Source organism: Haliotis rubra, unplaced genomic scaffold (assembly GCF_003918875.1).
Source record: "Haliotis rubra isolate DU_JTF1 unplaced genomic scaffold, ASM391887v1 Scf249, whole genome shotgun sequence".
NCBI classification, from domain to species: domain Eukaryota; kingdom Metazoa; phylum Mollusca; class Gastropoda; order Lepetellida; family Haliotidae; genus Haliotis; species Haliotis rubra.
The window spans coordinates 590,628-613,813 of NW_025766547.1; the positions used below are offsets into that span (position 1 = coordinate 590,628).

Below are 23,186 nucleotides of genomic sequence, written 5' to 3' on the forward strand. Positions count from 1 at the left end.
TGCTACAGTTGCTATTGGAAACAGAAACATATTGATTACATGTCTGCATATTATACATGTGTGTGTGAGAAAGTTAAGCGTATTGGGTCATAAGCAGTTATAAGAAAATGATATGACATAATGTATATTACAACAGTATACTACCGGTACATAAAACTCATGATAGACACATGGTGAGGGGCTTACAGTGTGAGTGAGGTAAGTATAACTCCACTTTAAACAGTATTTCAGTTATATCACGGTGGATCAGCTTCATGGGAGGAGGAGTGAGTGAGGTAAGTATAACTCCACTTTAAACAGTATTTCAGTTATATCATGGTGGGTCAGCTTCATGTGGGAGGAGTGAGTGAGTGAGGTAAGTATAACTCCACTTTAAACAGTATTTCAGTTATATCATGGTGGGTCAGCTTCATGTGGGAGGAGTGAGGAGTGAGTGAGGTAAGTATAACTCCACTTTAAACAGTATTTCAGTTATATCATGGTGGGTCAGCTTCATGTGGGAGGAGTGAGTGAGTGAGGTAAGTATAACTCCACTTTAAACAGTATTTCAGTTATATCATGGTGGGTCAGCTTCATGTGGGAGGAGTGAGTGAGTGAGGTAAGTATAACTCCACTTTAAACAGTATTTCAGTTATATATCATGGTGGGTCAGCAGTATTTCATGTGGGAGGAGTGGGAGTGAGTGAGGTAAGTATAACTCCACTTTAAACAGTATTTCAGTTATATCATGGTGGGTCAGCTTCATGTGGGAGGAGTGAGTGAGGTAAGTATAACTCCACTTTAAACAGTATTTCAGTTATATCATGGTGGGTCAGCTTCATGTGGGAGGAGTGAGTGAGTGAGGTAAGTATAACTCCACTTTAAACAGTATTTCAGTTATATCATGGTGGGTCAGCTTCATGTGGGAGGAGTGAGTGAGTGAGGTAAGTATAACTCCACTTTAAACAGTATTTCAGTTATATCATGGTGGGTCAGCTTCATGTGGGAGGAGTGAGTGAGTGAGGTAAGTATAACTCCACTTTAAACAGTATTTCAGTTATATCATGGTGGGTCAGCTTCATGTGGGAGGTGAGTGAGTGAGGTAAGTATAACTCCACTTTAAACAGTATTTCAGTTAGTATTTCAGTTATATCATGGTGGGTCAGCTTCATGTGGGAGGAGTGAGTGAGTGAGGTAAGTATAACTCCACTTTAAACAGTATTTCAGTTATATCACGGTGGGTCAGCTTCATGTGGGAGGAGAGCCCGAATTGATGCAGGCCCCAGATGCTTAATAGAGCAAATGTTGGATTTAAACCCATGATCACCGGTTCCTGGCATGCTGAAGGGACACAACTCTGCATATGAAATAAGACGGCCCTTATTCCTCAAAGCGTTCAGAGTAGCCCTAAGAATTTTAACTTTGATCGCAGTAGCTAATGTGTTAAGAATGGGCTTCAAAAGAAGCCCTAAGAATTAGAACTTGAACGTTCGAGAATAGCTAGCCAGGGCCTAGATTTTCGAGGCTCTCTTAGTGATAAGATATTCGTAAGTGCCATACATTAACATGAACTTACGACTATCTTAGCGTTAAGAGAGCTTTGAAAATCTAGGCCCAGGCCATTGGGCCTTCTGTTACGACCACAAGGAATTCAGGTCATGCTTGACTGACAGAGAGTTGTCTTGTGCAGCATATAGAACTGGCTAAATCACACCAGATGGGACCTAAATCCAGGCCTGACAACCCCTACTTCAAACACTATACAACAATCCATGTGATTGGGTTACCATGGCAACACAGCATGATAGTAGCACTGCGACTGTCGTAACTCTGCTACTTTGTCCCTGAATTACGACAGCCGTAGTGCTACGTCAGCTTCATCAAACAGGACCATGTTGCTGAAATCACCAGGCCAACCGTTTCCTCTCCAAAAGCAACGAGCATGGGAAAACTCTCTAATACCTCGAGGTAACCATGGTAACATGCAAGGAGGAGAACCTCTAATTAAACATTCTGAGGGACAAAAGATGCAAAACAATGAACTCTGTGCAAAGTCGTTACAGCTTCAACAGAATATTAAAAAATAAATAACAGATGCCCCCCATGAAAACACAAATGAAGACCGTTCTGATCCTAATGTCACAGATGCACATGATAATAGAATAAGCTTAAGGCTACATTGTCATAATTTCCTTGAACAAAATAATAGATAATAAAACAATAAAGGTATGTTTGAATCATGTTGTGGTGTTCTGATAAAGAATAGCACCATTGTACTGTAGCTCACCTGTATATGTAGTCAACAGTTTAGACAATCAACAAAGAAACACATGTAACAAGAGTCATTGTCAGCAGGGAAAGGCAAACAATTTCAGCAAAATAACAGAACTCTAATTATCTGAAGAATAATTATGATGACATCGTACTTGGGAAACATGTGTGGCGAAGATCAGCTCGCTCAGAGCCAGATATTGAATCCCACTACTAACAATAAAATGTTTAAGTTTAAAAATTTGGTGCTGCTGTTTAGTAATGGAAATGGTTTTTTGCCACCACTGCTGCAATGGCTTATTGGAGAGGAACACAATGTATATGATCTAGACTACCTTTATTAGACTGCCATTTATTGGTAAGGTGTGTTGAGGTTTTGGGCCCCTTTTTGCACTGGTGCCAGATATTGGTATGCCATGTTGCCTGGAGAACTGGTGCCATATGATATATTGGTATGCCATGTTGCCTGGAGAACTGGTGCCAGATATTGGTATGCCATGTTGCCTGGAGAACTGGTGCTATTTATTGGTAAGGTGTGTTGCCAGGACAACTGGTGCCAGATATTGGTATGCCATGTTGCCTGGAACATTGGTGCTATTTATTGGTAAGGTGTGTTGCCTGGAGAACTGGTGCCAGATATTGGTATGCCATGTTGCCTGGAGAACTGGTGCCATATGATATATTGGTATGGTGTGTTGCCTGGAGAACTGGTGCCAGATATTGGTATGCCATGTTGCCTGGAACATTGGTGCTATTTATTGGTAAGGTGTGTTGCCAGGAGAACTGGTGCCAGATATTGGTATGCCATGTTGCCTGGAACATTGGTGCTATTTATTGGTAAGGTGTGTTGCCAGGAGAACCATTTTCTGGTTGCTGAGTAGGTTCTCATGATTTGGCACTGAACTCTTAGAATGTGGGTTCGATTCTTGGATGGTATCCCACCTAATATAAGTACTTAAATTCTACTTCACTGAGAAAGTGTAATTCCAAATATCACATCTATTACATAGTGACATCCACTGCTGACAGAAACTTGATACGTGCCCAGACGTGCAGGTTGTTGGTTTGTCAAGGAATGTGCACAGCTGTTTACCATCAAACCCTTCACTTAATAATGATGAATAACCATAAATGGCCTTTCATCACAAGAGAATTCAGCAGTTTCAAGCTGAATAATAGCCATTTATTATGTCTGTATGCAAACTAAGCTACTCAGTGTCTTTAACACTAAGGTTTTCTGCTCACATCAGCGGCCATTATTCAGTCCCAAATCTGCATCAGGCCATAAAATTCAAATTTTCAAATTCACATTGGAATTCACACATGCCATATATTTGAACATGTTGAGGAGGGAGCATGTATGTAACGCAGCTGGTTTCCCCAAACTGCCTACTGATGACTCTTAATTCAAAATACTTCTTAAATCTTTGAAAACATGAACCATAATTTCAGTTTAGTGAGTTTTGTTAAATTATTGCAAAAAGGGGAGATGCAAACAGGGTTCTGAAATACCATAAATTGTGCAAAGAAATAATGAAATAACAAAGTGTCTGAGTTACCTCCCCTTGATGGTTTTCACAAACTAAACAACTGTATGTATACGGAAAGTTAGAGGATGCTGAGCAGAGAAGTTCAGCAGTGAAAACACCCGGGCCAGGTCCCTGTCATGTTAGTCATGCAGTGGAAGAGCCAAGAAACAATGCCGTTCTTATACACAGTATTCATCCAATACACAATACCTTTCCAATATACGATATTCATCCAATACACAATACCTTTCCAATATACGATATTCATCCAATACACAATGCCTTTCCAATATACGATATTCATCCAATACACAATGCCTTTCCAATATACGATGTTCATCCAATACACAATGCCTTTCCAATACACAATATTATCAATACACAATGCCTTTACAATATATAGTATTCATCCAATACACAATGACTTTCCAATACACAATATTATCAATACACAATTTGAATATACAATATTCATCCAATACACAATGCTTTCCAATATACTATATTCATCCAATACACTATACATTCTTGATACACATTATCCATCCAATACACAATGCTTTTCCAATACATGATATCCATCCATTACACCATGCCTTTCTTGGTACACAATATCCACCCAATACATAATATTCATCAAATACACAATACCATACCAATGCAAAATAGTCACAATGCTTTGCTTAGTAAGGTGTGTTAACCTAATACACAGGCCTTCTAAGTACACAATATTCATCCAGCCCATAATACGTTTCCAAAACCCAATATTCCCGTAATACACAGTGACTTTTCTAAATACATAGTCTCTACCTCATACAAAATGCCTTCTAAGTACACAATATTCACCCAGTATACAAGACCTTCCATAACATAACCATTAACCCACTACACAAGCAATGCAAGTGGACTCATTATTGGATGTGACAGAATTAAAATACTAATGACCTTTTCTCAGATATATTGCAACCATATATCCCTGAAACTAATCCTCAAAAGACACTGGGCAATAAGCATCATGCAATTTGAATTTAATAATTCCGGAGATACGATGATTTTTTCCCCATATGCATCAAATACAGCTGAGACGTAACTTTTAAAAACAATTATTGTCTCTCGGTTACAATCTTGTTTGATTGTATAATGATCGTTTCACATTAATTCAGTTTTCTTTTATTAGTTCTGTTTTAAACTGTTTGGTGATCTACAGAATTTTCATTTGAAAATTACAAAAGAAGAAAAACCATGAATAGGAACTCCAAATAGTAAGTCATTCTGTAATCTGTGCTAAGTAATTCGCCCTTTCAATAGCTACGGTCATCCTTTCTGTGATGGCTGTATCCTGTACCCACTGAGATAAATATACAATGAAAACATGATCTGTCACAACGACAGCTGTCCTACATGTGTTCAACCATGTTCAACAATATCCTACCTCTGTTTACTAAACACATCAGTTACACAGCAGACATGAAGTTTGGAAATTGCAAAATCAGCATTCTCTACAAAATGGAGTCATGCTTGTTTGTAATGAAAACACGAAATTACTTAAACAAAATGAAACCTCAGAATTTATACAGTTGACTGTGTGTCCATTAGTGAAAAGATCAAAAAGACTCTTCAAACATAAACCATTGATCTTGGTCTAAAGCAGAAAAATGGAAACTGCTGAGAAACGGTGGCAAGTTCCACTTCGTGGTTGCCAACTTTCTGATGGTAATCAGTATTAAACAGTCTTTGAGTTCTCAGAACACCCTACGTCACATTTATACAGCCTTATTCTGTGAAACCCTACGTCAAGCGTATACAGCCTTATTCTGTGAACACCCTACGTCAAGCGCATACAGCCTTATTCTGTGAGCATCTTAGATTCTTACGTCGCGTGTCAATGGCATTGTTGGTGGAACAGCTCACGTCAAGTCTATAAGGTATATTCTGGTAAAACCCTCCATCTCATTGTGTATACAACATTTACTGGGAAGAACAAATATCACATTATGTCTGTGGCATCATTCAGGAAACAGCTGACGTTGTGTATACGGCATTGTTACGGCAACATGACGCTGCCACGTTCATGGCGTTGTTTCTTGGCTCTTCACTAGGTTATAACAAAACTACCGAAGCATCCTGGGTAAATACAAAGCCACCCGGTGATACATACTGCTTATTAAGAGACTCTTCCTTAATTATGACGCTGAGATAAAGAGAAAACTGCACAGGTTAGGTTAGGTTACAGAGGCCCAGATAAGCTGCGATCCGGGTAAAATACGCATAGAAAATTTCCAATTACGCATTGAAAAATAATTGTTGCGTACCAATTACGCATTTAAAATGTTAGATACACAAAAAGTTTAAAACAAATGTGTACGGAATATATTTATAAAAATCGCTCGCGTAATGAAAAAGACATCGATTGCTATCAAGTTGTACTGTTAGTATAGGACAAGTGTTGTACTGTCAGTATTGGATAAGTGATGTTTTTATGAAATCATTTCCATTATATTTAAGTTGGTTTTGATTAGGTATGATATAAGGCAGGACATACCTGCTTAGTAAACTTACTCAATGACATAATACTTAGGTGAGTAAAATGACTGAAATACCCACATATTTGAAAGCAGTGGGTAACGGAAAATGAAAAATACCCACTCAACATTCATAATACCCACTCCAAAAAATTACAGTGGGTACAGTACCCACATGAGCTAAATCTTATCTGGAGCTCTGAGGTTAGTACGTTGGCTGTTTGTTGTTGAAAGTCCTCTCAGCAATATTCCAGCTACACGATGGAAGTCTGTAAACAGTCTAGTCTGGACCCGAAAATCCAGAGATTGATATTACGAAGAGTGACTGAGTGAGTGTGTTTAATTTTACGCCGCTTTTAGCAATATTCCAGCTATATCACGGCAAGGACACCAGAAATGGGCTTCACACATTGTACCCATGTGGGGATTCGAACCCGGGTCTTCGGCGTGACGAGCCAATGCTTTAACCATTAGGCTACCCCACCGCCCCTATATTATGAAGAATGACGGAGTCCATTAGTGTACAATGAAACATTATCAACCAAGTCAATAAGCGTCATCACTCCATGTACTGACTGACTGACTGAGTTTGGTTTTACGCCGCTTTTAGCAATATTCCAGCAACATCACGGCGGGGGACACCAGAAATGGGCTTAACACATTGTACCCATGTGGGGATTGAACCTGGGTCTTCGGCGTGACGAGCCAACACTTTAACCATTAGGCTACCCCACCGCCCCTCACTCCATGTAGTCTCCCTATACAGCAATCATGGGTTGTTGGAGACATATTCTATTCCAGAACCCTACCGGATGTTTCACAGTCTATTGACAAAATTTTGATTTCGAAAAATATATCAAGCAATTCAAACCTTCACATATTTACTCAGAAATTGGTGAAATTACAAAATTAAGTGCGGTTAGATTGAAGCATAATTCTGATTTGTACCTACAGGAAATATCACATTATCTGCATTGCCATGGTTACTCTTGTTTCCATAGTTACAGGGCTATCAGTAAAGACAAAACTTCCCGTTTTACTGTAAATATTGAGCACTGACATAATCTGTATATATATGAAACATATAGTAATATGTGTCATATCTAAGTTGCTATAAAAGTGTCCAAAAGGACTATGATAGTAGTTATGCTGTTAACACTGACTGACTGACTGAGTTTGGTTTTACTCCGCTTTTAGCAATATTCCAGCAACATCACGGCGGGGGACACCAGAAATGGGCTTCACACATTGTACCCATGTGGGGATTTGAACCCGGGTCTTCGGCGTGACGAGCCAACGCTTTAACCATTAGGCTACCCCACCGCCCCTATGCTGTTAACATATTTGTAAGTTGTAATATAGTCTGTAAATGTAAGCATTGTTATTCAGATTCAGAATAGTATACATGCAAAGACCGAATTAAATGCAAGGATTTGTGAATCAAGTTTCTGCAAATATCCTCAGACATATTTATATTGCTGTACAGATGAAGCATACCATACAATGAAATAACTAACAAGCAGTAACATTAATTCTTTGCAGATTGCTTGTGAACAAATATGCATTAATCATCTGTGATCATCAACTTCCTCAATATGGAGAGCAGATAAATACCTTTTGGATGAGACAGGAAACCCATTGCTTGTACTGCCTTGTTCAATAAGCTCAACTTCCGCGACGAACGACTCAAACAATTCATCTAAATGCTTGTTCAAATTCTCGTGAAGCTCCCCTTTCAACCGCTGAAAAAATAATTCATGTTGTGAATAATTCACATGCAGTATTTTGAAAAGGGTATTCTGAGGAAATGTTACATCTAAAATGAGAAACTTTTACGCCCTTCAAAACAGTTACACAAATAGTATTAAAGGGCAACAAAGTACTTGAGAACTTCACTATTTAATACCCATAACATAAAATCTTTAACTTTTGATATTGGAGGTGAGGTGAGGTGAAATTGGGTTTAATGTCGTGCTTGAGAATATTTCGCTCATATGACGTCGTGCATGCGTGTGTAACGTGCGGCTGCTTGTACTAGCCCAGACTAAAGCTGGTTTTATAGTGCTAGCCCACTGAGATACCATGCCGCAGTGAAGCATGAATACCCCACTCAGACACATTATACTGACTCCGAGCCGACCAGTCCTTGTTGTACCCATAAATGCCGAGAGCCAGGCAGGGACCAACAAGTACCATATTTTAACGTCTTTTGGTATGACGTGGTCGGGGATTGAACCCGCGACCTTCCACTCTCTGGGCGGACGCTCTAACCACTACACCACGGAGGCGGTCTTTGATATTGGAGTTATGAGAAAGGCCGCTTTAAATTGTTGAATTTTCGAAACACTGACACCTAATTGAAAATCCCTACAACTATAAAATATTCTCATGGAAAGTACTGGAAGAAAGAAGCTGAGAACTTTTTTAAAGGCGCACTATCATGCCACACTTCTCTAGAAATCAATATTGCATTTCTCTCATTAGTACTAAGCATCAGCCCCCAGCAAAGCTACCATATAACGTATTCCTCAAAAAAAAATATGCATTAAGATTACAATATGAAATTAAGAAGTTCGGTTCTCAAATGAATTAATGCAATGATGCACTAAATCGACTCTTGCTCCCTCTACTGACCGAACATTATTTCAAGCGAACCCCTTAGAGTTATGTCCCTTGGAGCTCTCTTTACGAATATTCTATAATGCAACTTGTGATTGAAACCAGTTAGGCAAACACCGACAACACAGCATGCGACAGTTTTCGATGTATGGAGCAATCATTTACATTCCATTTATGTCAAGCGCTGTCTGTTTGGAGGCTGCTCGCCTCGAAGTTTCAATTATCAATTTCAGGCTAGTAGTAAGAGATAATAAGTCTTTTATTGCATCAATAGGATGCTAAAGTGAGTGCCTATGCCCCAATATAGGGGTCTATAATATATATATATATATTATAGACCAAAATATTGTCGAAAAAGCATGACATTGTGCCTGTAAGAGGCATTTTAGAAGTTTGGAAGAACAATATTGACAAAATTTATGGATAACAACTTGTTTTATTTCCTGAGTGCACTTACAAAATAATAGAAGTTTTTATCCATTAGGTTTGTCAACACAATAAGCTGAGAGATCTGAAGTTAGTCGGCACTGATACAACTGTTGTACTCCCCACTTCTGTACATGTCTTTTGTTGTATTCTTTATCTGTAGCATATTCTTATTGTACTAAGTCTTGAGTGTGTATATATTTCTTTAAGATGAACAGCGAAGAGATGTGAATAAAATATCTGTCTGTCTTCAAAACTCAAGTCATCAAAGGCATTCAGCACTACCAGACATTGTGGGTTCGATTCCCCAAATGGGTACAATGTGTGAAGCCCATTTCTGGTGTCCCCCGCTGTGATGTTGCTGGAATATTGCTAAAAGCAGCGTAAAACCAAACTCGCTCACTAGACATTGTGGGTCCGATTCCCCACATGGGTACAATGTGTGAAGCCCATTTCTGGTGTCCCCCGCCGTGATGTTGCTGGAATATTGCTAAAAGCGGCATAAAACCAAACTCGCTCACTAGACACTGTTCATTCAAAACTTGAGTAACCAATTTGAAGAAGATGTTTGAGCAAGAGTACCTGGCGTTTAGTAATAACCTTCTACTAAGCTTCGATTCCAGTCTGATAAGACTGTCACTGCCAGTCCTTGAAATTGTTTATGAAACAGTTCAGTTAGTTAATGCATCATCTGTTAGTCTTCTAACCCTTAACTGACATATTCGGAAAATAAGATGACATTAAAACAGAATATAGATACACACCAAATATCTCTTCTCATCACAAAGGACACGATACGACTTCATTTCGGCAAAGACAGCAGACAGTTTGTACACAACTTACGCGTCAACATGATTAGTGTGTGCAGTCTTCCTAATCTTCAAGATAACTCTATCAGTCACATGGCAAAACACATCTCCTCGTCTTCTCCATGAGAAACACTTACCTTGCATGTTGGACACATGTCAGACACAAGCATATCTCATATCGCGACACTACAGGAAGACTATCTTTACTCACCAGTTCTTATCTATAAGGGTTTTGCTGGGATGGTTATAAATATAGTATGACCAGAAATTATTGAGAATTTTAGGAATATGTTTAATTGGATTTCTAGTATAAACAACCTTGACCAGCTATCCAGAGCTTGGTTTCATTCAAGAGAGACAACTCTGTTCATCCTTTTTCATTAGTTTGTGAAGAGTTATTCCCCTTTGTTTACTTGCTAGCAGACGACATTTTCAGTGATCCTCCGTATGGATGATTTAGAGAAGAGGAAGTTGATTTTAGAGTATTATAGCAAGGACATCAGATCAGCTAAAGTGATTTCAAGAAGATGGTTATAAATATATGCTACTTTCAACCCAAAGTCTGCAGCTACTGTCACTACCAACTTGGAATATTGATCGTAGCCATGAGGTGAGGTGAGGTTTAACCTTAACGTCGTGCTTGAGAATATTTCGCTCATATGACGACGTGCATGCGTGTGTATGTGTATGTGTGGCTTCTTGTACTAGCCCAGACTTAAGCTAGTTTTATAGCGCTAGCTCACTGAGATACCATGCCACAGTGAAGCTTGAATACCCCATCAGACACATTATACTGACTCCGAGCCGACCAGTCCTTGTTGTACCCATTAATGCCGAGCACCAGGCAGGGGCCAACTCCTCACCTGTGACAATGTAACACTCACTAACTACCAGTATTATGCCTTACAATTCTGTTCAGTGAGTTGAGTTTCACGCTGCACTCAGCAATTTTCCAGCTATATGGCGGCGGTTTGTAAATAATCGAGTCTGGACCAGACAATCCAGTGATCAACAGCATGAGTATCGATCTGCACAATTGGAAACTGATGATATGTGTCAACCAAGTCTGCGAGCCTGACCACCCGATCCCGTTAGTTGCCTCTTACGACAAGCATGGGTTACTGAAGGCCAATATTCTAACCCGGACCTTCATGGGTATATTATGTAAAGTCTGTGTATGCCTGTAACCTACAACTTACACGTTCTGTACTTGTTCAGCCATTATCTCAGTGACAATGTCATGCTGACCTACCTGTTGATTACATGATATACACTAGTGAACGATTCGTCGATAGTATCGAAGTTTACATCGTCAACTACGCGATACAAGTGCATCGATACAAAACACATTTAGGCAATAGATCAGGATATTTATATCGCGAGGGTCCATGATACATCGATATATCGCCACAAGAGACAATATATCCCGATACAACTTAAATACTACCTTAAGTTGTAAGGAGTATAGAATTAGGAATAGGAAAGGAGTCTCTTTGAAATTCTTCTGAATTTGAAAAACAAATTGAACTTTAAAAGAATTTGTTTGTCTGTTGTCTCTGTTACATGAACAAAGGAGTTGGTGTATAAGTCACAGAACATTTTACATACTCTGTGAACTGTAGAATATTTGTCTTCAAGTAATTGAAATATGCAGATATGTTTTAGTTGTTTGACAAATAACACCATTTATCAACAACTATGAACAATGTTTTAGCCTTGTTAAAAAGGAGAACAAAGAGAAGATAAAATTTAGAAAGCGGACTTTTCAGTGATTCTGAATGCTGATATAAATACATTGAGTTGTTTCTGAAAGCATTTGTGTTGAAACACAACTTCCCAAAGGAAACTTCACTGTCAAATTTATGTATATTAGATCAAGGATTACTGAACATGTTTGACTTTCTTAAGCATTAAATGCTTAAACTATATTAGATGAACAGCTTTTTAAGTGAGTGTGAATGGAACACATGTTCTGCTGTATAACAAAAAAAGTTTCAGTCATTTTATCTATCATATCTGTTCTATTATTAGAAATTGTAAAGTATCGGGATACGTGTCGTATCGCCACCATTGTATCGTGACGATAATCGTCTGCATGTTCCTTGCCAATACTTTCATGATATATCGTCTCGCCTCATTAAACTGGTATCGGGATATATCGTCTTGCCACTTAGGCCACGATACACAGCTCTAATATACACAGATACTTGTGTTTTGTAACTAATATTGCAAGAGTATGTCCCTCCAGATGCTCATGCTGTTGATCACTGGATTGTCTGGTCCAGACTTGATTATTTTACAGACCGCCGCCATATACTTTGCTGGAATATTGCTGAGTGTGGCGTTAAACAACAAACCAACAAAATCCAGCTAAAATATTTGGGCCTACACTTTTTCCATACAAGTCTCTCAGTTAACTTGACGGAGTTTCGGAAACTGCTGACAAGCATGATAGTGACATGAGAACAATAATGAGCTGCAAATTGAGTAAACTGCTGTTGACCTGTGCCTGATCTCGGATTCTCTGGAGATTCACTTGACGCTGAGCAGCAGTAGTGGGGGTTTCTGGAGAAAATAGAGATAACTGTTACTATGGTTACATGAAAACTGCAAGTTTGTGACATTATTACAACACATATATGTATGAAGTTTCATAGTATCATAAAACCAAAATGAAAGGATATCGATTAGTTTCAACTTGCAAACAATCTGCCGTTTGTCGGTTTAACAAAGATAGACAGACATGGAGATTTTGGTGTTCCAACACTATTTATATAGAACTGACAGGTTCAACTGTCAGAGTCAACTATTGGTGTGTTCTCTAAACATGAACAATCACAAGTGATGATATACAGCTATTATATACCTATACTTAATATTAATATGTAATGTTCAGTGTTTGAAAGTTCTTTGAATTGTTCTCTCGTGTTTTCCTGTTTCAGCGCCTCCGAAAAATTTAAACTCTAAACATTGGGGTTTTAATAGGAAATCCTTGACCTTTGTGATGATGATGATGATGATGCTGCTGCTGATGATGATGAGTCTTTCTATAATGGCACTTATATCTGAGGTACAGATTCTGCGTATCTGCGTAAATTACGCAAATATTCATGTGAAAACTCAATTCTTATTAAGTCTATTGCGTGCAAGTACGCTTGACTTTTGTAAATACTTAATAAATTTGATCTTACATGCGTACACACAAAAATGTCGAATCATAGCTTGGATAGATAAAATAGCTGAGGTATATTCCGAGGTTCTATTTCAACACATGAACTTGACAACTTGCAGTCTTTCTTATCGTTTCTCATATTACAGATCCAATATAAAAAACATTTATACTTTATTATATTTTTACAATTAATGAAAAATGGCAAAATAACCAACTGACTTTGTGTGAGGTGGGTACAATTTAGTTGGTTACTCAAAGGAAACTTAGGATACGCAAATGAGATGAACACAAGAGAGTACATAACTCAATGACCCCAAAAAGTTATCTGTAGCTCTGTGATATGTTTCACAAGCTGTTTCACAATGAGTCAGTGCTAGGCGGTACAGACAGTTGTCTCCTAATCCTTGTCATTATGATGATAATGATTATGACTATGTTGGAAATACATATGTAACAATAACCTAACTAAAGACATCAGTTATGTTTGTGGTGTTAATCTTATAACAAGTATTGACGGATAGTGATTCCACGTATTCACTGCTACATTTACATCTGTCCATATTTCCCCGGACCATTGATGCCTATCACACATTTCCCCGTGTTTCTTGTAAGAAGCAACATAACAGCTAACGATTGGATTACAAGGCTCTGTGACCTGGCTACAACACAAGATGATGCTAAAACTATAGATCACTGTCAGATCAAAACTTGTTTCTTTCCTTGCTGCCGTATAATAAATGGAATATTGCTATATGCAGTTTCAAAGTACAAAAAATCTTCAACCAAACCTATTCCCTATTTAAATCTGTGGCATGTGAGGCGAGAACCGCCAGCTGGTGCAGCAAACAAATGCCACTGCATCAAAGTGCATACTGCTGTGGACATCGATGAAACTGAACAATTTGTGACATGCTAACATCAAATCTAGTGACGTTACAATACTCATAGGGGTGGTGGGGCAGCCTAGTGGTTAAAGCGTTAGCTCGTCACGCCGAAGACCCGGGTTTGATTCCCCACATCGGTACAATGTGTGAAGCCCAGTTCTGGTGTCCCCCACCGTGATATTGCTGGAATATTGCTAACAGCGGCGTAAAACCATATTCACTCGCTCACTACACATGTTAAATTCCAACAGAAACAGTAGATACAGTAAATACAAGATCGTATTGAAGAGTTTGAGTTTTGCACAGACAGAACTGTAGTGAGGTTTAACCATTGTTACCCTTCCTCCAATGCAACCACCCACTTCCGTAATTTGTTCTAGTTTCTCTCTTGGTCAGTTTTGTAGGTCAAGTCCTGGTCAAGCAGACTGCCATAGCATGTATCAATTCTTGGTCCTTGATAAACAAATGACCAAACATATGCGAGTGGGGTTTTCAAATGTGGAACAGGTGCTTGCTAATGTAAAGGCCAGATCTGGTGAATAAGGTTGACAGGTCGAAGGTCATGTCGACATTCCAGTACCGCTGCTATGGCAACATGACCAGTGTAAACTGGAACCTTGTCCTGACGGTGGACAACACCAGCTCAGAGTTTATCACAGCAGGACAGGGGTGGAAATAACTTTAAAATTGATAGTGTACTCTGGTACAGTGGCACATGTAAGATCACTTGCCCTGATAATTTTTCCGCTATACCGGACGATTTTCTTTGTGATTGATTTTTTAAACAAACAACATAATTAACATTGGAATGTCAACTGGACATCGGTACAGCGTGATATACAAATGTCCTTGCCCAACAGAAAAAAACCACTTGACTCGGACGTCGGGCAATGGGTTATTTCCACCCCTGCAGGAGTCCTTGACCAGGTTGACAGACTAATACAACCCTTTCAATAAAATACATCTTTCGTAGTTGATCTCTGTGGTAATAATCTGACAATATGCATTTTGCCATTGCTGCCCTTAAACAAGGTGACCTTGAACTTCCCTCGTAGATTTGGTTGCCTTAAAATTCTGTTCAGCGAGTTTAGTTTAACGCCGCTTTTAGCAATATTCCAGCTATATGGCGGTGGTCTGTAAATAATCGAGTCTGGACCAGACAATCCAGTGATCAACAACATGAACATCGATCTACACAATTGGGATACCATGACATGTGTCAACCATGTCAGGGAGTCTGACCACTGGATCCCGTTAGTCGCCTCTTACGACATGCATGGGTTACGGAAGATCAATTATAACCTGACCCATACAATAAGTCTTTGATCTTGTATTCATATTACATAGTGTGCCAGTAGTTAGCACCTAGTTGTCGATGGGTCGATGTTCTGTTTTAGGTCATGGTGACCCGACCCTGTCACTCTGTACATTCCCAGTCGCATGGTGAATATACTTCGCCAAGTAACTTTAGTGGTTGACCCTCTAGGGTACAGGCAGGGGTGGAAATAACTTTAAAATTGCTAGTGTACTCCGGTACAGTGGCACATGTAAAATCACTTGCCCTGATAATTTTTCCACTATACCGGCCGTTTTCTTGTTGATTTTTTAAAAAAAACAACATAATTAATATTGGAATATCAACTGGACACCAGTACAGTGTGATATACAAATTTGCTTGCCCGACAGAAAAAACCACTGGACTCGGGCGTCGGGCAATGGGTTATGTCCACCCCTGACAGGCTTTGTATGTTTGCTTGTTTAACGGCACATTCAGCAATATTCCAGCTGTAATATGGTGGCGGACAGTCAAGTCCGGATCAGACAATCCAGTGATCAACATCATGAGCAATGATCTACGCAGTTAGGATGAAGTGATGTGTCAACCAAGTCAGTGACTCTGATTAGGAAACAGGATTTGAGACTGATGTTTTCAAAGTTTTGTTTATTGCTAAATGTGCTAATGACTAGGAAACTTAAGAGCAGAAATCAGTTATCACCACGTCAGTGAAGCACGGTAGACTGAAAACCATGACTCAGCAATCAGATCAATACTAGCATGTGTCACACAAATCTTTGTAATAACAACCCAGATAGGTCATGCTCAAAACTTTCTCTCTTGCACATGAATCAATGTGATGCAACCCGTGAAGGTCCGGGTTAGAATTGGTCTTCAGTAACCCATGCTTGATGTAAGAGGTGACTAATGGGTTTGGGTGGTCAGGCTTGCTGACACATGTGATCATATCCAAAGTGTGTAGAACAATGTTCATGATGTTGATCACTGGATTGTCTGGTCCGAACTCGATTATTTACAGACCACTGCCGTATAGCTGGAATATTGCTGAGTGCGGCATCAACCCCCACCCCCAACCCCCAAAAAGAACCCCAACTTGTGTGGAAATGTACATGTGACAATGAATCAGGATGTCCCTCTCCTGCATTAATTGTTTACATTAACATGATGAGCATGACTGAATACTTTAGTTAAGTTGTGGTGTCATTTGTATTTCTAACATACCAGTCATTATGATAATTGTCCTTGATATCGAACACCCGCTGACTCACTTTACAGCATGATTCATCATCATCTGAGGTTAGCATGAAGGTCAAACGGTCTTTGCTATAATCAAAACATAAAAACTTATTTTTCAAGGGCTGAAGGATTAAAAAATTCACTGATGAAAGTCTAAAAGGTCTAAGGAGCCCACTTTACTTCAAATACTGATCATTGTTTAACCTTATATTATCTGAATTTCATCACTTATTTCTGTTCATGTTGGGGAAAGAACCAAAACACTATTAAAACAGATGCCCTCTTCACAGGCATGGAACATGGTTATTTGCTGATAAGAGAACAGCAGAGTCAGTATGCTAGACACTATAGTGTTGGGAATTGGTGAAAATCTCATAATTGATGATTGGTTTATTACAACCGATCATTCATCGAAAATAATTGGTTAGCGTCATTTATGAAATTTTCCTGGTTATTTTTCTTTGCACAAAAACATAAAGAAAAAACAATGTAGTTCTTTGGGTTATTTTTTTTGCAAATTGCACATCTTTAAAGGATGACTAGTATGTTGGGAACATAAATTTCTTGGGGTCTTAAAGATAAATTCAATCATGACTTGGAACGAGCTTGTAGTGCTCATGAAATGTAACAGACAAAACCAACCTTGTGAAAAATATTGTTAATGCAAAAAGTGTTCCAGAATTGTTTGTGTTCGATTATGAGAAAACATGATTGATTGCTTGGTTGTTTAGTCACTGCGACCAATCTTCGATTATTTCAATTAATCGGACCACCACTAAGATACTAGTTGCGGAAACAATCTGAGATCGACTATTTGTTTTGAACTTGTATCATTTATGCCAAGCGTCAGGCATGTTAACACCATCAGCACCACCTTCCAAAGTCTTTTGGAGAACAGGGCGGTGGGGTAGGAACGAAGGGGTAGCCTAGTGGTTAAAGCATTCGCTCATCGTGACGAAGACCCGGGTTCGATTCCCTACAAGGGTAGAATGTTGGAATATTGCTAAAAGCAGCGTGAAACTAAACTTACTCACCCATGGCCTGGACACTTTGAATGCTTTGTTAAGTTTGAATACAACCAATTCTGTGATTAATACTACCAGTATAAACATGTTAAATTTGTTAAAGATTTCTGTAATTTTCCAGTCCAAAATACATCATTCACAAATATATACACAATGCCATCAACTCGGCCCAACCATATTGCACATCCTAACCTGTCATTCTTAAATGAAGAATAAAACAAATGTTCTAAATGTGTCACTCATAAAAATCTAATAAGCTAATAAACATGATAAACCACTAATCACCATGATAACCGTAAAATATAGATCTACTGTGTGAGGGCCCCTGTGTGATAACAGGTGATAACACATGAGCTATTCAACACTACTGATTTAACAATGATCGGCAATATGGTTTATGAATCATGACACATCTGCTACACAGCAAGCCACTCATCAATGCAATAATGTACACATATTCTAATATACGAGAATCCTATTCTGCAGAGGTGAGAGACGTGACACCGCCACTGTCAACAGACACATTGACAGACAGCAACACATGTTCTTTGGACTAGAACACTCTGTGCCACGCTGCTCATTGTTTACCTTCAATTTATTAACTACCGGAAGATAGTTTTAGGTCAAATCTTGCTTGATGATGGTAATTTGATGTATGTAAGTATTATCGTTCCATTTCTAAAATCTTCTCCACTTGAAAAATCATCTTACCCGCGTTCTTTACATCTCCATTCGCTCCTGGCTGCTGAACGGGTCCGTTCGACGCCATGTTTACAGTGCGCTGACGTCACACTTCCGGGTCATGGGATACGAAGGTTACAGATTCAGAAACTCATACATGTCAAGCATTTGGAGTGGCAAATAGCACATCATATTTGAAAAGTAGATAATAATATTTTTTTCAGTGTTATTTTTATTTATCTAGATAAATAAGACAGAACATTACATTTGTGTTTTTCAAACAAAATACGTATAGATCTACATTAACCCAAAAATTATGCATTGCGAAATAGTGTATACAATATTTTTTATTGTGCCATCAAATTCATAGTTCTTTTTAAATAAAGCAACTCATTCTAATTTATTGCATTAAAATTTTAAAAAGGAAAGCAATACTTTTGGGGCTCTCAAATATCACTGTAATATAGAACTTGGATTTTTGTCGAAGAGTCTGTCAAAACGTTAAGTGTAATTATATTTTAGTGCAGTTTCATCATAAAATAAATGTTGAAGGTACTATGAGGTTTATGAATGTATTGACTTACAAATGAGGTCACACGTGTTGACGATGACTGACTGACCTGACGCTGGTTGCTGTGTGTCTGGGGTCACGTGACTGGTGGTCAACGACAGGTCACTTGCATGTCTACATTCAATCATACCGTGCTTAATGTGCCGTTATGTATATGTAAGCGGCCTGAAACGAAGTGTGATAAGATATCACACTGGGTCCTTGTGTACTTATATTGGCGACGATAGTTGGATGGTTGGGTGGCTTGTTTATCGAGTGGTTTATGGAGTCAATGAGAGTGGTCAATGGCGCTTTCAGGAATATTCCATATTCACGCAATATTACGGCAATAAACACTAGAATTTAGCTTCACACGCTGAAAACATACGAGGTGTATAACTTACGCTTTCGGCTTAACGAAGTGAGTGAGTGTGTGAATGTGTGAGTATGTGACATATTATCATTCTGTATTATGCATTTGTCACCGGGTGTAAACCTTGGAGTCAACATTGTGTGCAGACTCTTTCAGTGTTGTCACAACCCCTAGCGTACAGTACACAACCCTGTGCACTTAAAAGAACCCACGAATCCGTTGGTAGATGATCCCCAGGGAGTTGAGATTGATAATACGATGTGCCGTTGAGATTGACATCCAATGATCGAGGGAAAAAATACCAGCGCCTTGAGCATGTACTAGTTGCGTGGATATGTGCGCTGTATAAGAAAATGTTTTGTTGTAATTAGAGAAAGTTTTAAATCAAATCATGACTAACTAAATCGTGTTTTAAATATATTATCGCTAACTTAAGTTTTTTTTCAGTTGAGTTGTAAAATTCATTACACTCAGCTGATACGTATAGTTTCTTTTACTCCTCGGTATATCATTCAATAATTATTATGCTTAATGCGTAATTGTTTGTCAAGTGGTTGAGTGAGTGAGTGAAAATGGTCAATGCAATGGTCCAACAACTTCAGGAAATGAACAAGAAAGCACAGCTTCACACACTATTAAACCAGCTTAAGTCTGGGCTAGTACAAGCACATACACATACACACGCATGCACGTCGTCATATGAGCGAAATATTCTCAAGCACGACGTTAAACCAAATTTCACCTCACCTCACCTCTTTACACAACTGCGCGTCACTTATACTCTGACCTCGTCTAAGTATACGGGAAAGTGCGTAATGTGTCACGTGACCGTTTTTGTCCAATTTGCCCTCAAATACACGATTATATCACGAAGCGCCCACGCCTGGTCATGCTCTTGGCACTGCGTGTTACCACCACAATCTACCTGAGAATGTAAACACATACGAGAACGTCAGCTGCGCTGTTGAGAGTTCTATGCAACAGGTGTTTTGTATCGGAATTCCTCACAACACAGAGAAATTACTGGATTACTGAACGCGTCGGCGATGTTGCTGTAATACAGCACTGTGTAATGACAACACCACCTTTAAATGGGCGCTTCGTGATGTAATCGTGTATAAATTGGACCAAAACGGTCACGTGACACGTTACGCACTTTGCCGTATACCCAGACGAGGTCAGAGTATAAGTGACGCGCAGTTGTGTAAAGAGGTGAGGTGAGGTGAGGTGAAATTTGGTTTAACGTCGTGCTTGAGAATATTTCGCTCATATGACGACGTGCATGCGTGTGTATGTGTATGTGCGGCTGCTTGTACTAGCCCAGACTGAAGCTGGTTTTATAGTGCTAGCCCACTGAGATACCATGCCGCAGTGAAGCATGAATACCCCACTCAGACACATTATACTGACTCCGAGGCGACCAGTCCTTGTACCCATTACTGCCGAGCGCCAGGCAGGGACCAACAAGTACCATATTTTAACGTCTTTGGGTATGACGCGGTCGGGAATGGAACCCGCGACCTTCCGCTCTCCGCAGTTATATACGCTTTTATTCCTCCATAGGAGAGTACATAGAAATGCGATAATTCGATAAATTAGGGTTTATCTTCCAGTCACCCTCAGACGAACTGAGTCCCATTCACAATTCAAGAACTTGCTCAAAACCTACTTCTTCAATATGGCTTCTGAATAGAACTCTTTTCACACTTATTGTGTTTTTAACGATGTATGCAGCGCCGTTGAGCATCTATGATGGAAACTAGGCGCTATACAAGCCAATTATTATTATTATTATTTATTTAGAGTCGGGTTATTGAGTACTGATTAAGTGCATATGACTGCGGAAAGTCTGTCTCACAGTTCCTCAACCATACCACGTCCCCTTACAGCTTTTCCTGTGTTTTAGAAACCCTAAATGAAGCGTGAAATCTAGATTTTCATCGGGTGCTAAATATCCTATCTGACAGGGGCTCCTTTCAATTTAAATGAAGTAATTTGTTTCCATCAATATTATATATTTTCAGAGACTAAGTGGATGATTGCCAAATGGCAGTGAGTGACTGCTTTATGTTTGCCGCGGGCGATTGCACAATATCTCTTTAACTTGTCAATATACGCGCTGTCATTGTGAAATATACACGATTTAGACCGCAGAAATAGACATGAATCAAGGTGTGTGAAGCATTGAACACCCACACATTTCTCCAACAAATACGTCAAACCCGTTTTTTTCTTTGAATTTATATATACTGGACAAAAATAGTTAGGGATATATGTACATTTTGAAATTATGAATAATGATCTATTTACTTATTGACACACCGATAAAATATCAATCATACCAATATCCCTAATATCCTACCCACTGGTTGTTTTATGTGCATATATTAAGACCCGTGAAGATCCGGGGTAGAATAGGTCAGTATATAAAAGGCGACTATCTTGTCGTTAGGCGACTAACGGGATCGGTACCTGACTGGTTGTCATTTATGTGCAGATCAACTCTGTTATATAAGACTCGAATACCGCCGCCATATAGCTGGAATATTGCTGAGTGCGGCGTAAACTAAACTCACGGATAGGTAAGACAGAGCGATCAAGAATAGCTGACCCAGATGTGAATCATATGACTGAAAGAGACAAGGGAAGGAAATGACAACTGGACCGTGGTATATTGTGCAGTCTGTACATACAATGTATATCCTAACCTTTGGACCCAATTCAGTTCTCGGAGTGAGACACATCTGTTGAAGGTTTTATATGTGACCCAGAATGGAAACTGGCACAGATGTTATGGAAAACTATGTGAATGTTTAAATAAGAATTGTTTATATATTTTTTATGTGAATATATGTACATCAACTGTAGTTTTGTGAAAACAATGACTTGGGCATTTTTTTTTATCTGAATGTATCCCTTGGTTATCTTTTTTCAGCATCTGCTACCCCTACCCCGACCGCTCAAAACCCCTACCCCCACGTTTACTAATCCCTTTTGACCCGTGAAGATCCGGGGTAGAATAGGTCTTCAGCAACCCATGCTTGCCACAAAAGGAGACTATGCATGTCGTAAAAGGCGACTAACGGGATCGGGTGGTCAGACTCGCTGACTTGGTTGACACATGTCATTGGTTCCCAATTGCGCAGATCGATGCTCATGCTGTTGACTACTGGATTGTCTGGTCCAGACTCGATTATTTACAGACCACCGCCATATAGCTGGAATATTGCTGAGTGCGGCGTAAAACTAAACTCACTTAAGCACTCACTCACTAATCCCTTTTTCTGATTTCCACTAGTTTGCTTCATTGTTTTGTACCCCATCCCAGTTCCCTGCATAACTCACCCATCTGACGCTCCCACGTACACAGTCATACACATTTACAGATCGCCTTCCAGTGGTTCAGGAGCGGTGGGGTAGCCTAGTGTTAAAGCGTTCGCACGTCACGCCGAAGACCCGAGTTCGATTCCCAACATGGGTACAATATATGGAGCCCAGTTCTGTTCTTGGTGGAATATTGCTTAAAGCAGTGTAAAACTAAACTCACTCATTCACTCTAGTGGTTTAGTGGATACTGCCCGGACACCAGGAGATCGGTAGTTCGATCCCCGGCCCCGTCATACCAAATGACAATAAAAGATTACGTGCTTTCCCTTTCTGTCCACATTCCACCTTAGCCTTCCACTGAGACATGTTTTCTCCTATTTTCTCAATTTCCCTTGTCACTGCTGTAGAGGACGTCGTGAATGCCAGTTCAATAGTTCCACATAGTTTCACAGTACTAGGTGCCCCATGGACCACTCGACAAGTCAA

General features: G+C 39.4%; 1 protein-coding gene across 3 annotated transcripts in view; it reads right to left on the reverse strand.

Annotated features, from left to right (window-relative positions):
* Positions 1-18,568, reverse strand: part of LOC124279265 (sterol O-acyltransferase 1-like) — a 34,341-nt gene extending 15,773 nt beyond the window's left edge. The window contains exons 1-4 of one of the 3 annotated variants that reach the window (XM_046715086.1): positions 18,481-18,568; positions 12,659-12,720; positions 7,916-8,043; positions 5,938-5,970 (exon numbers count right to left, since the gene is read on the reverse strand). In XM_046715086.1, the coding sequence (XP_046571042.1) occupies positions 5,938-5,970; positions 7,916-8,043; positions 12,659-12,720; positions 18,481-18,538 (281 nt within the window). In that variant the 5' untranslated portion in view covers positions 18,539-18,568. Of the gene's footprint in view, positions 1-5,937; positions 5,971-7,915; positions 8,044-10,110; positions 10,231-12,658; positions 12,721-18,480 lie in introns of those variants that run through there. The other 2 variants (XM_046715087.1, XM_046715088.1) reach the window with 2 other exon arrangements.
* Positions 18,569-23,186: the final 4,618 nt, after the last annotated feature.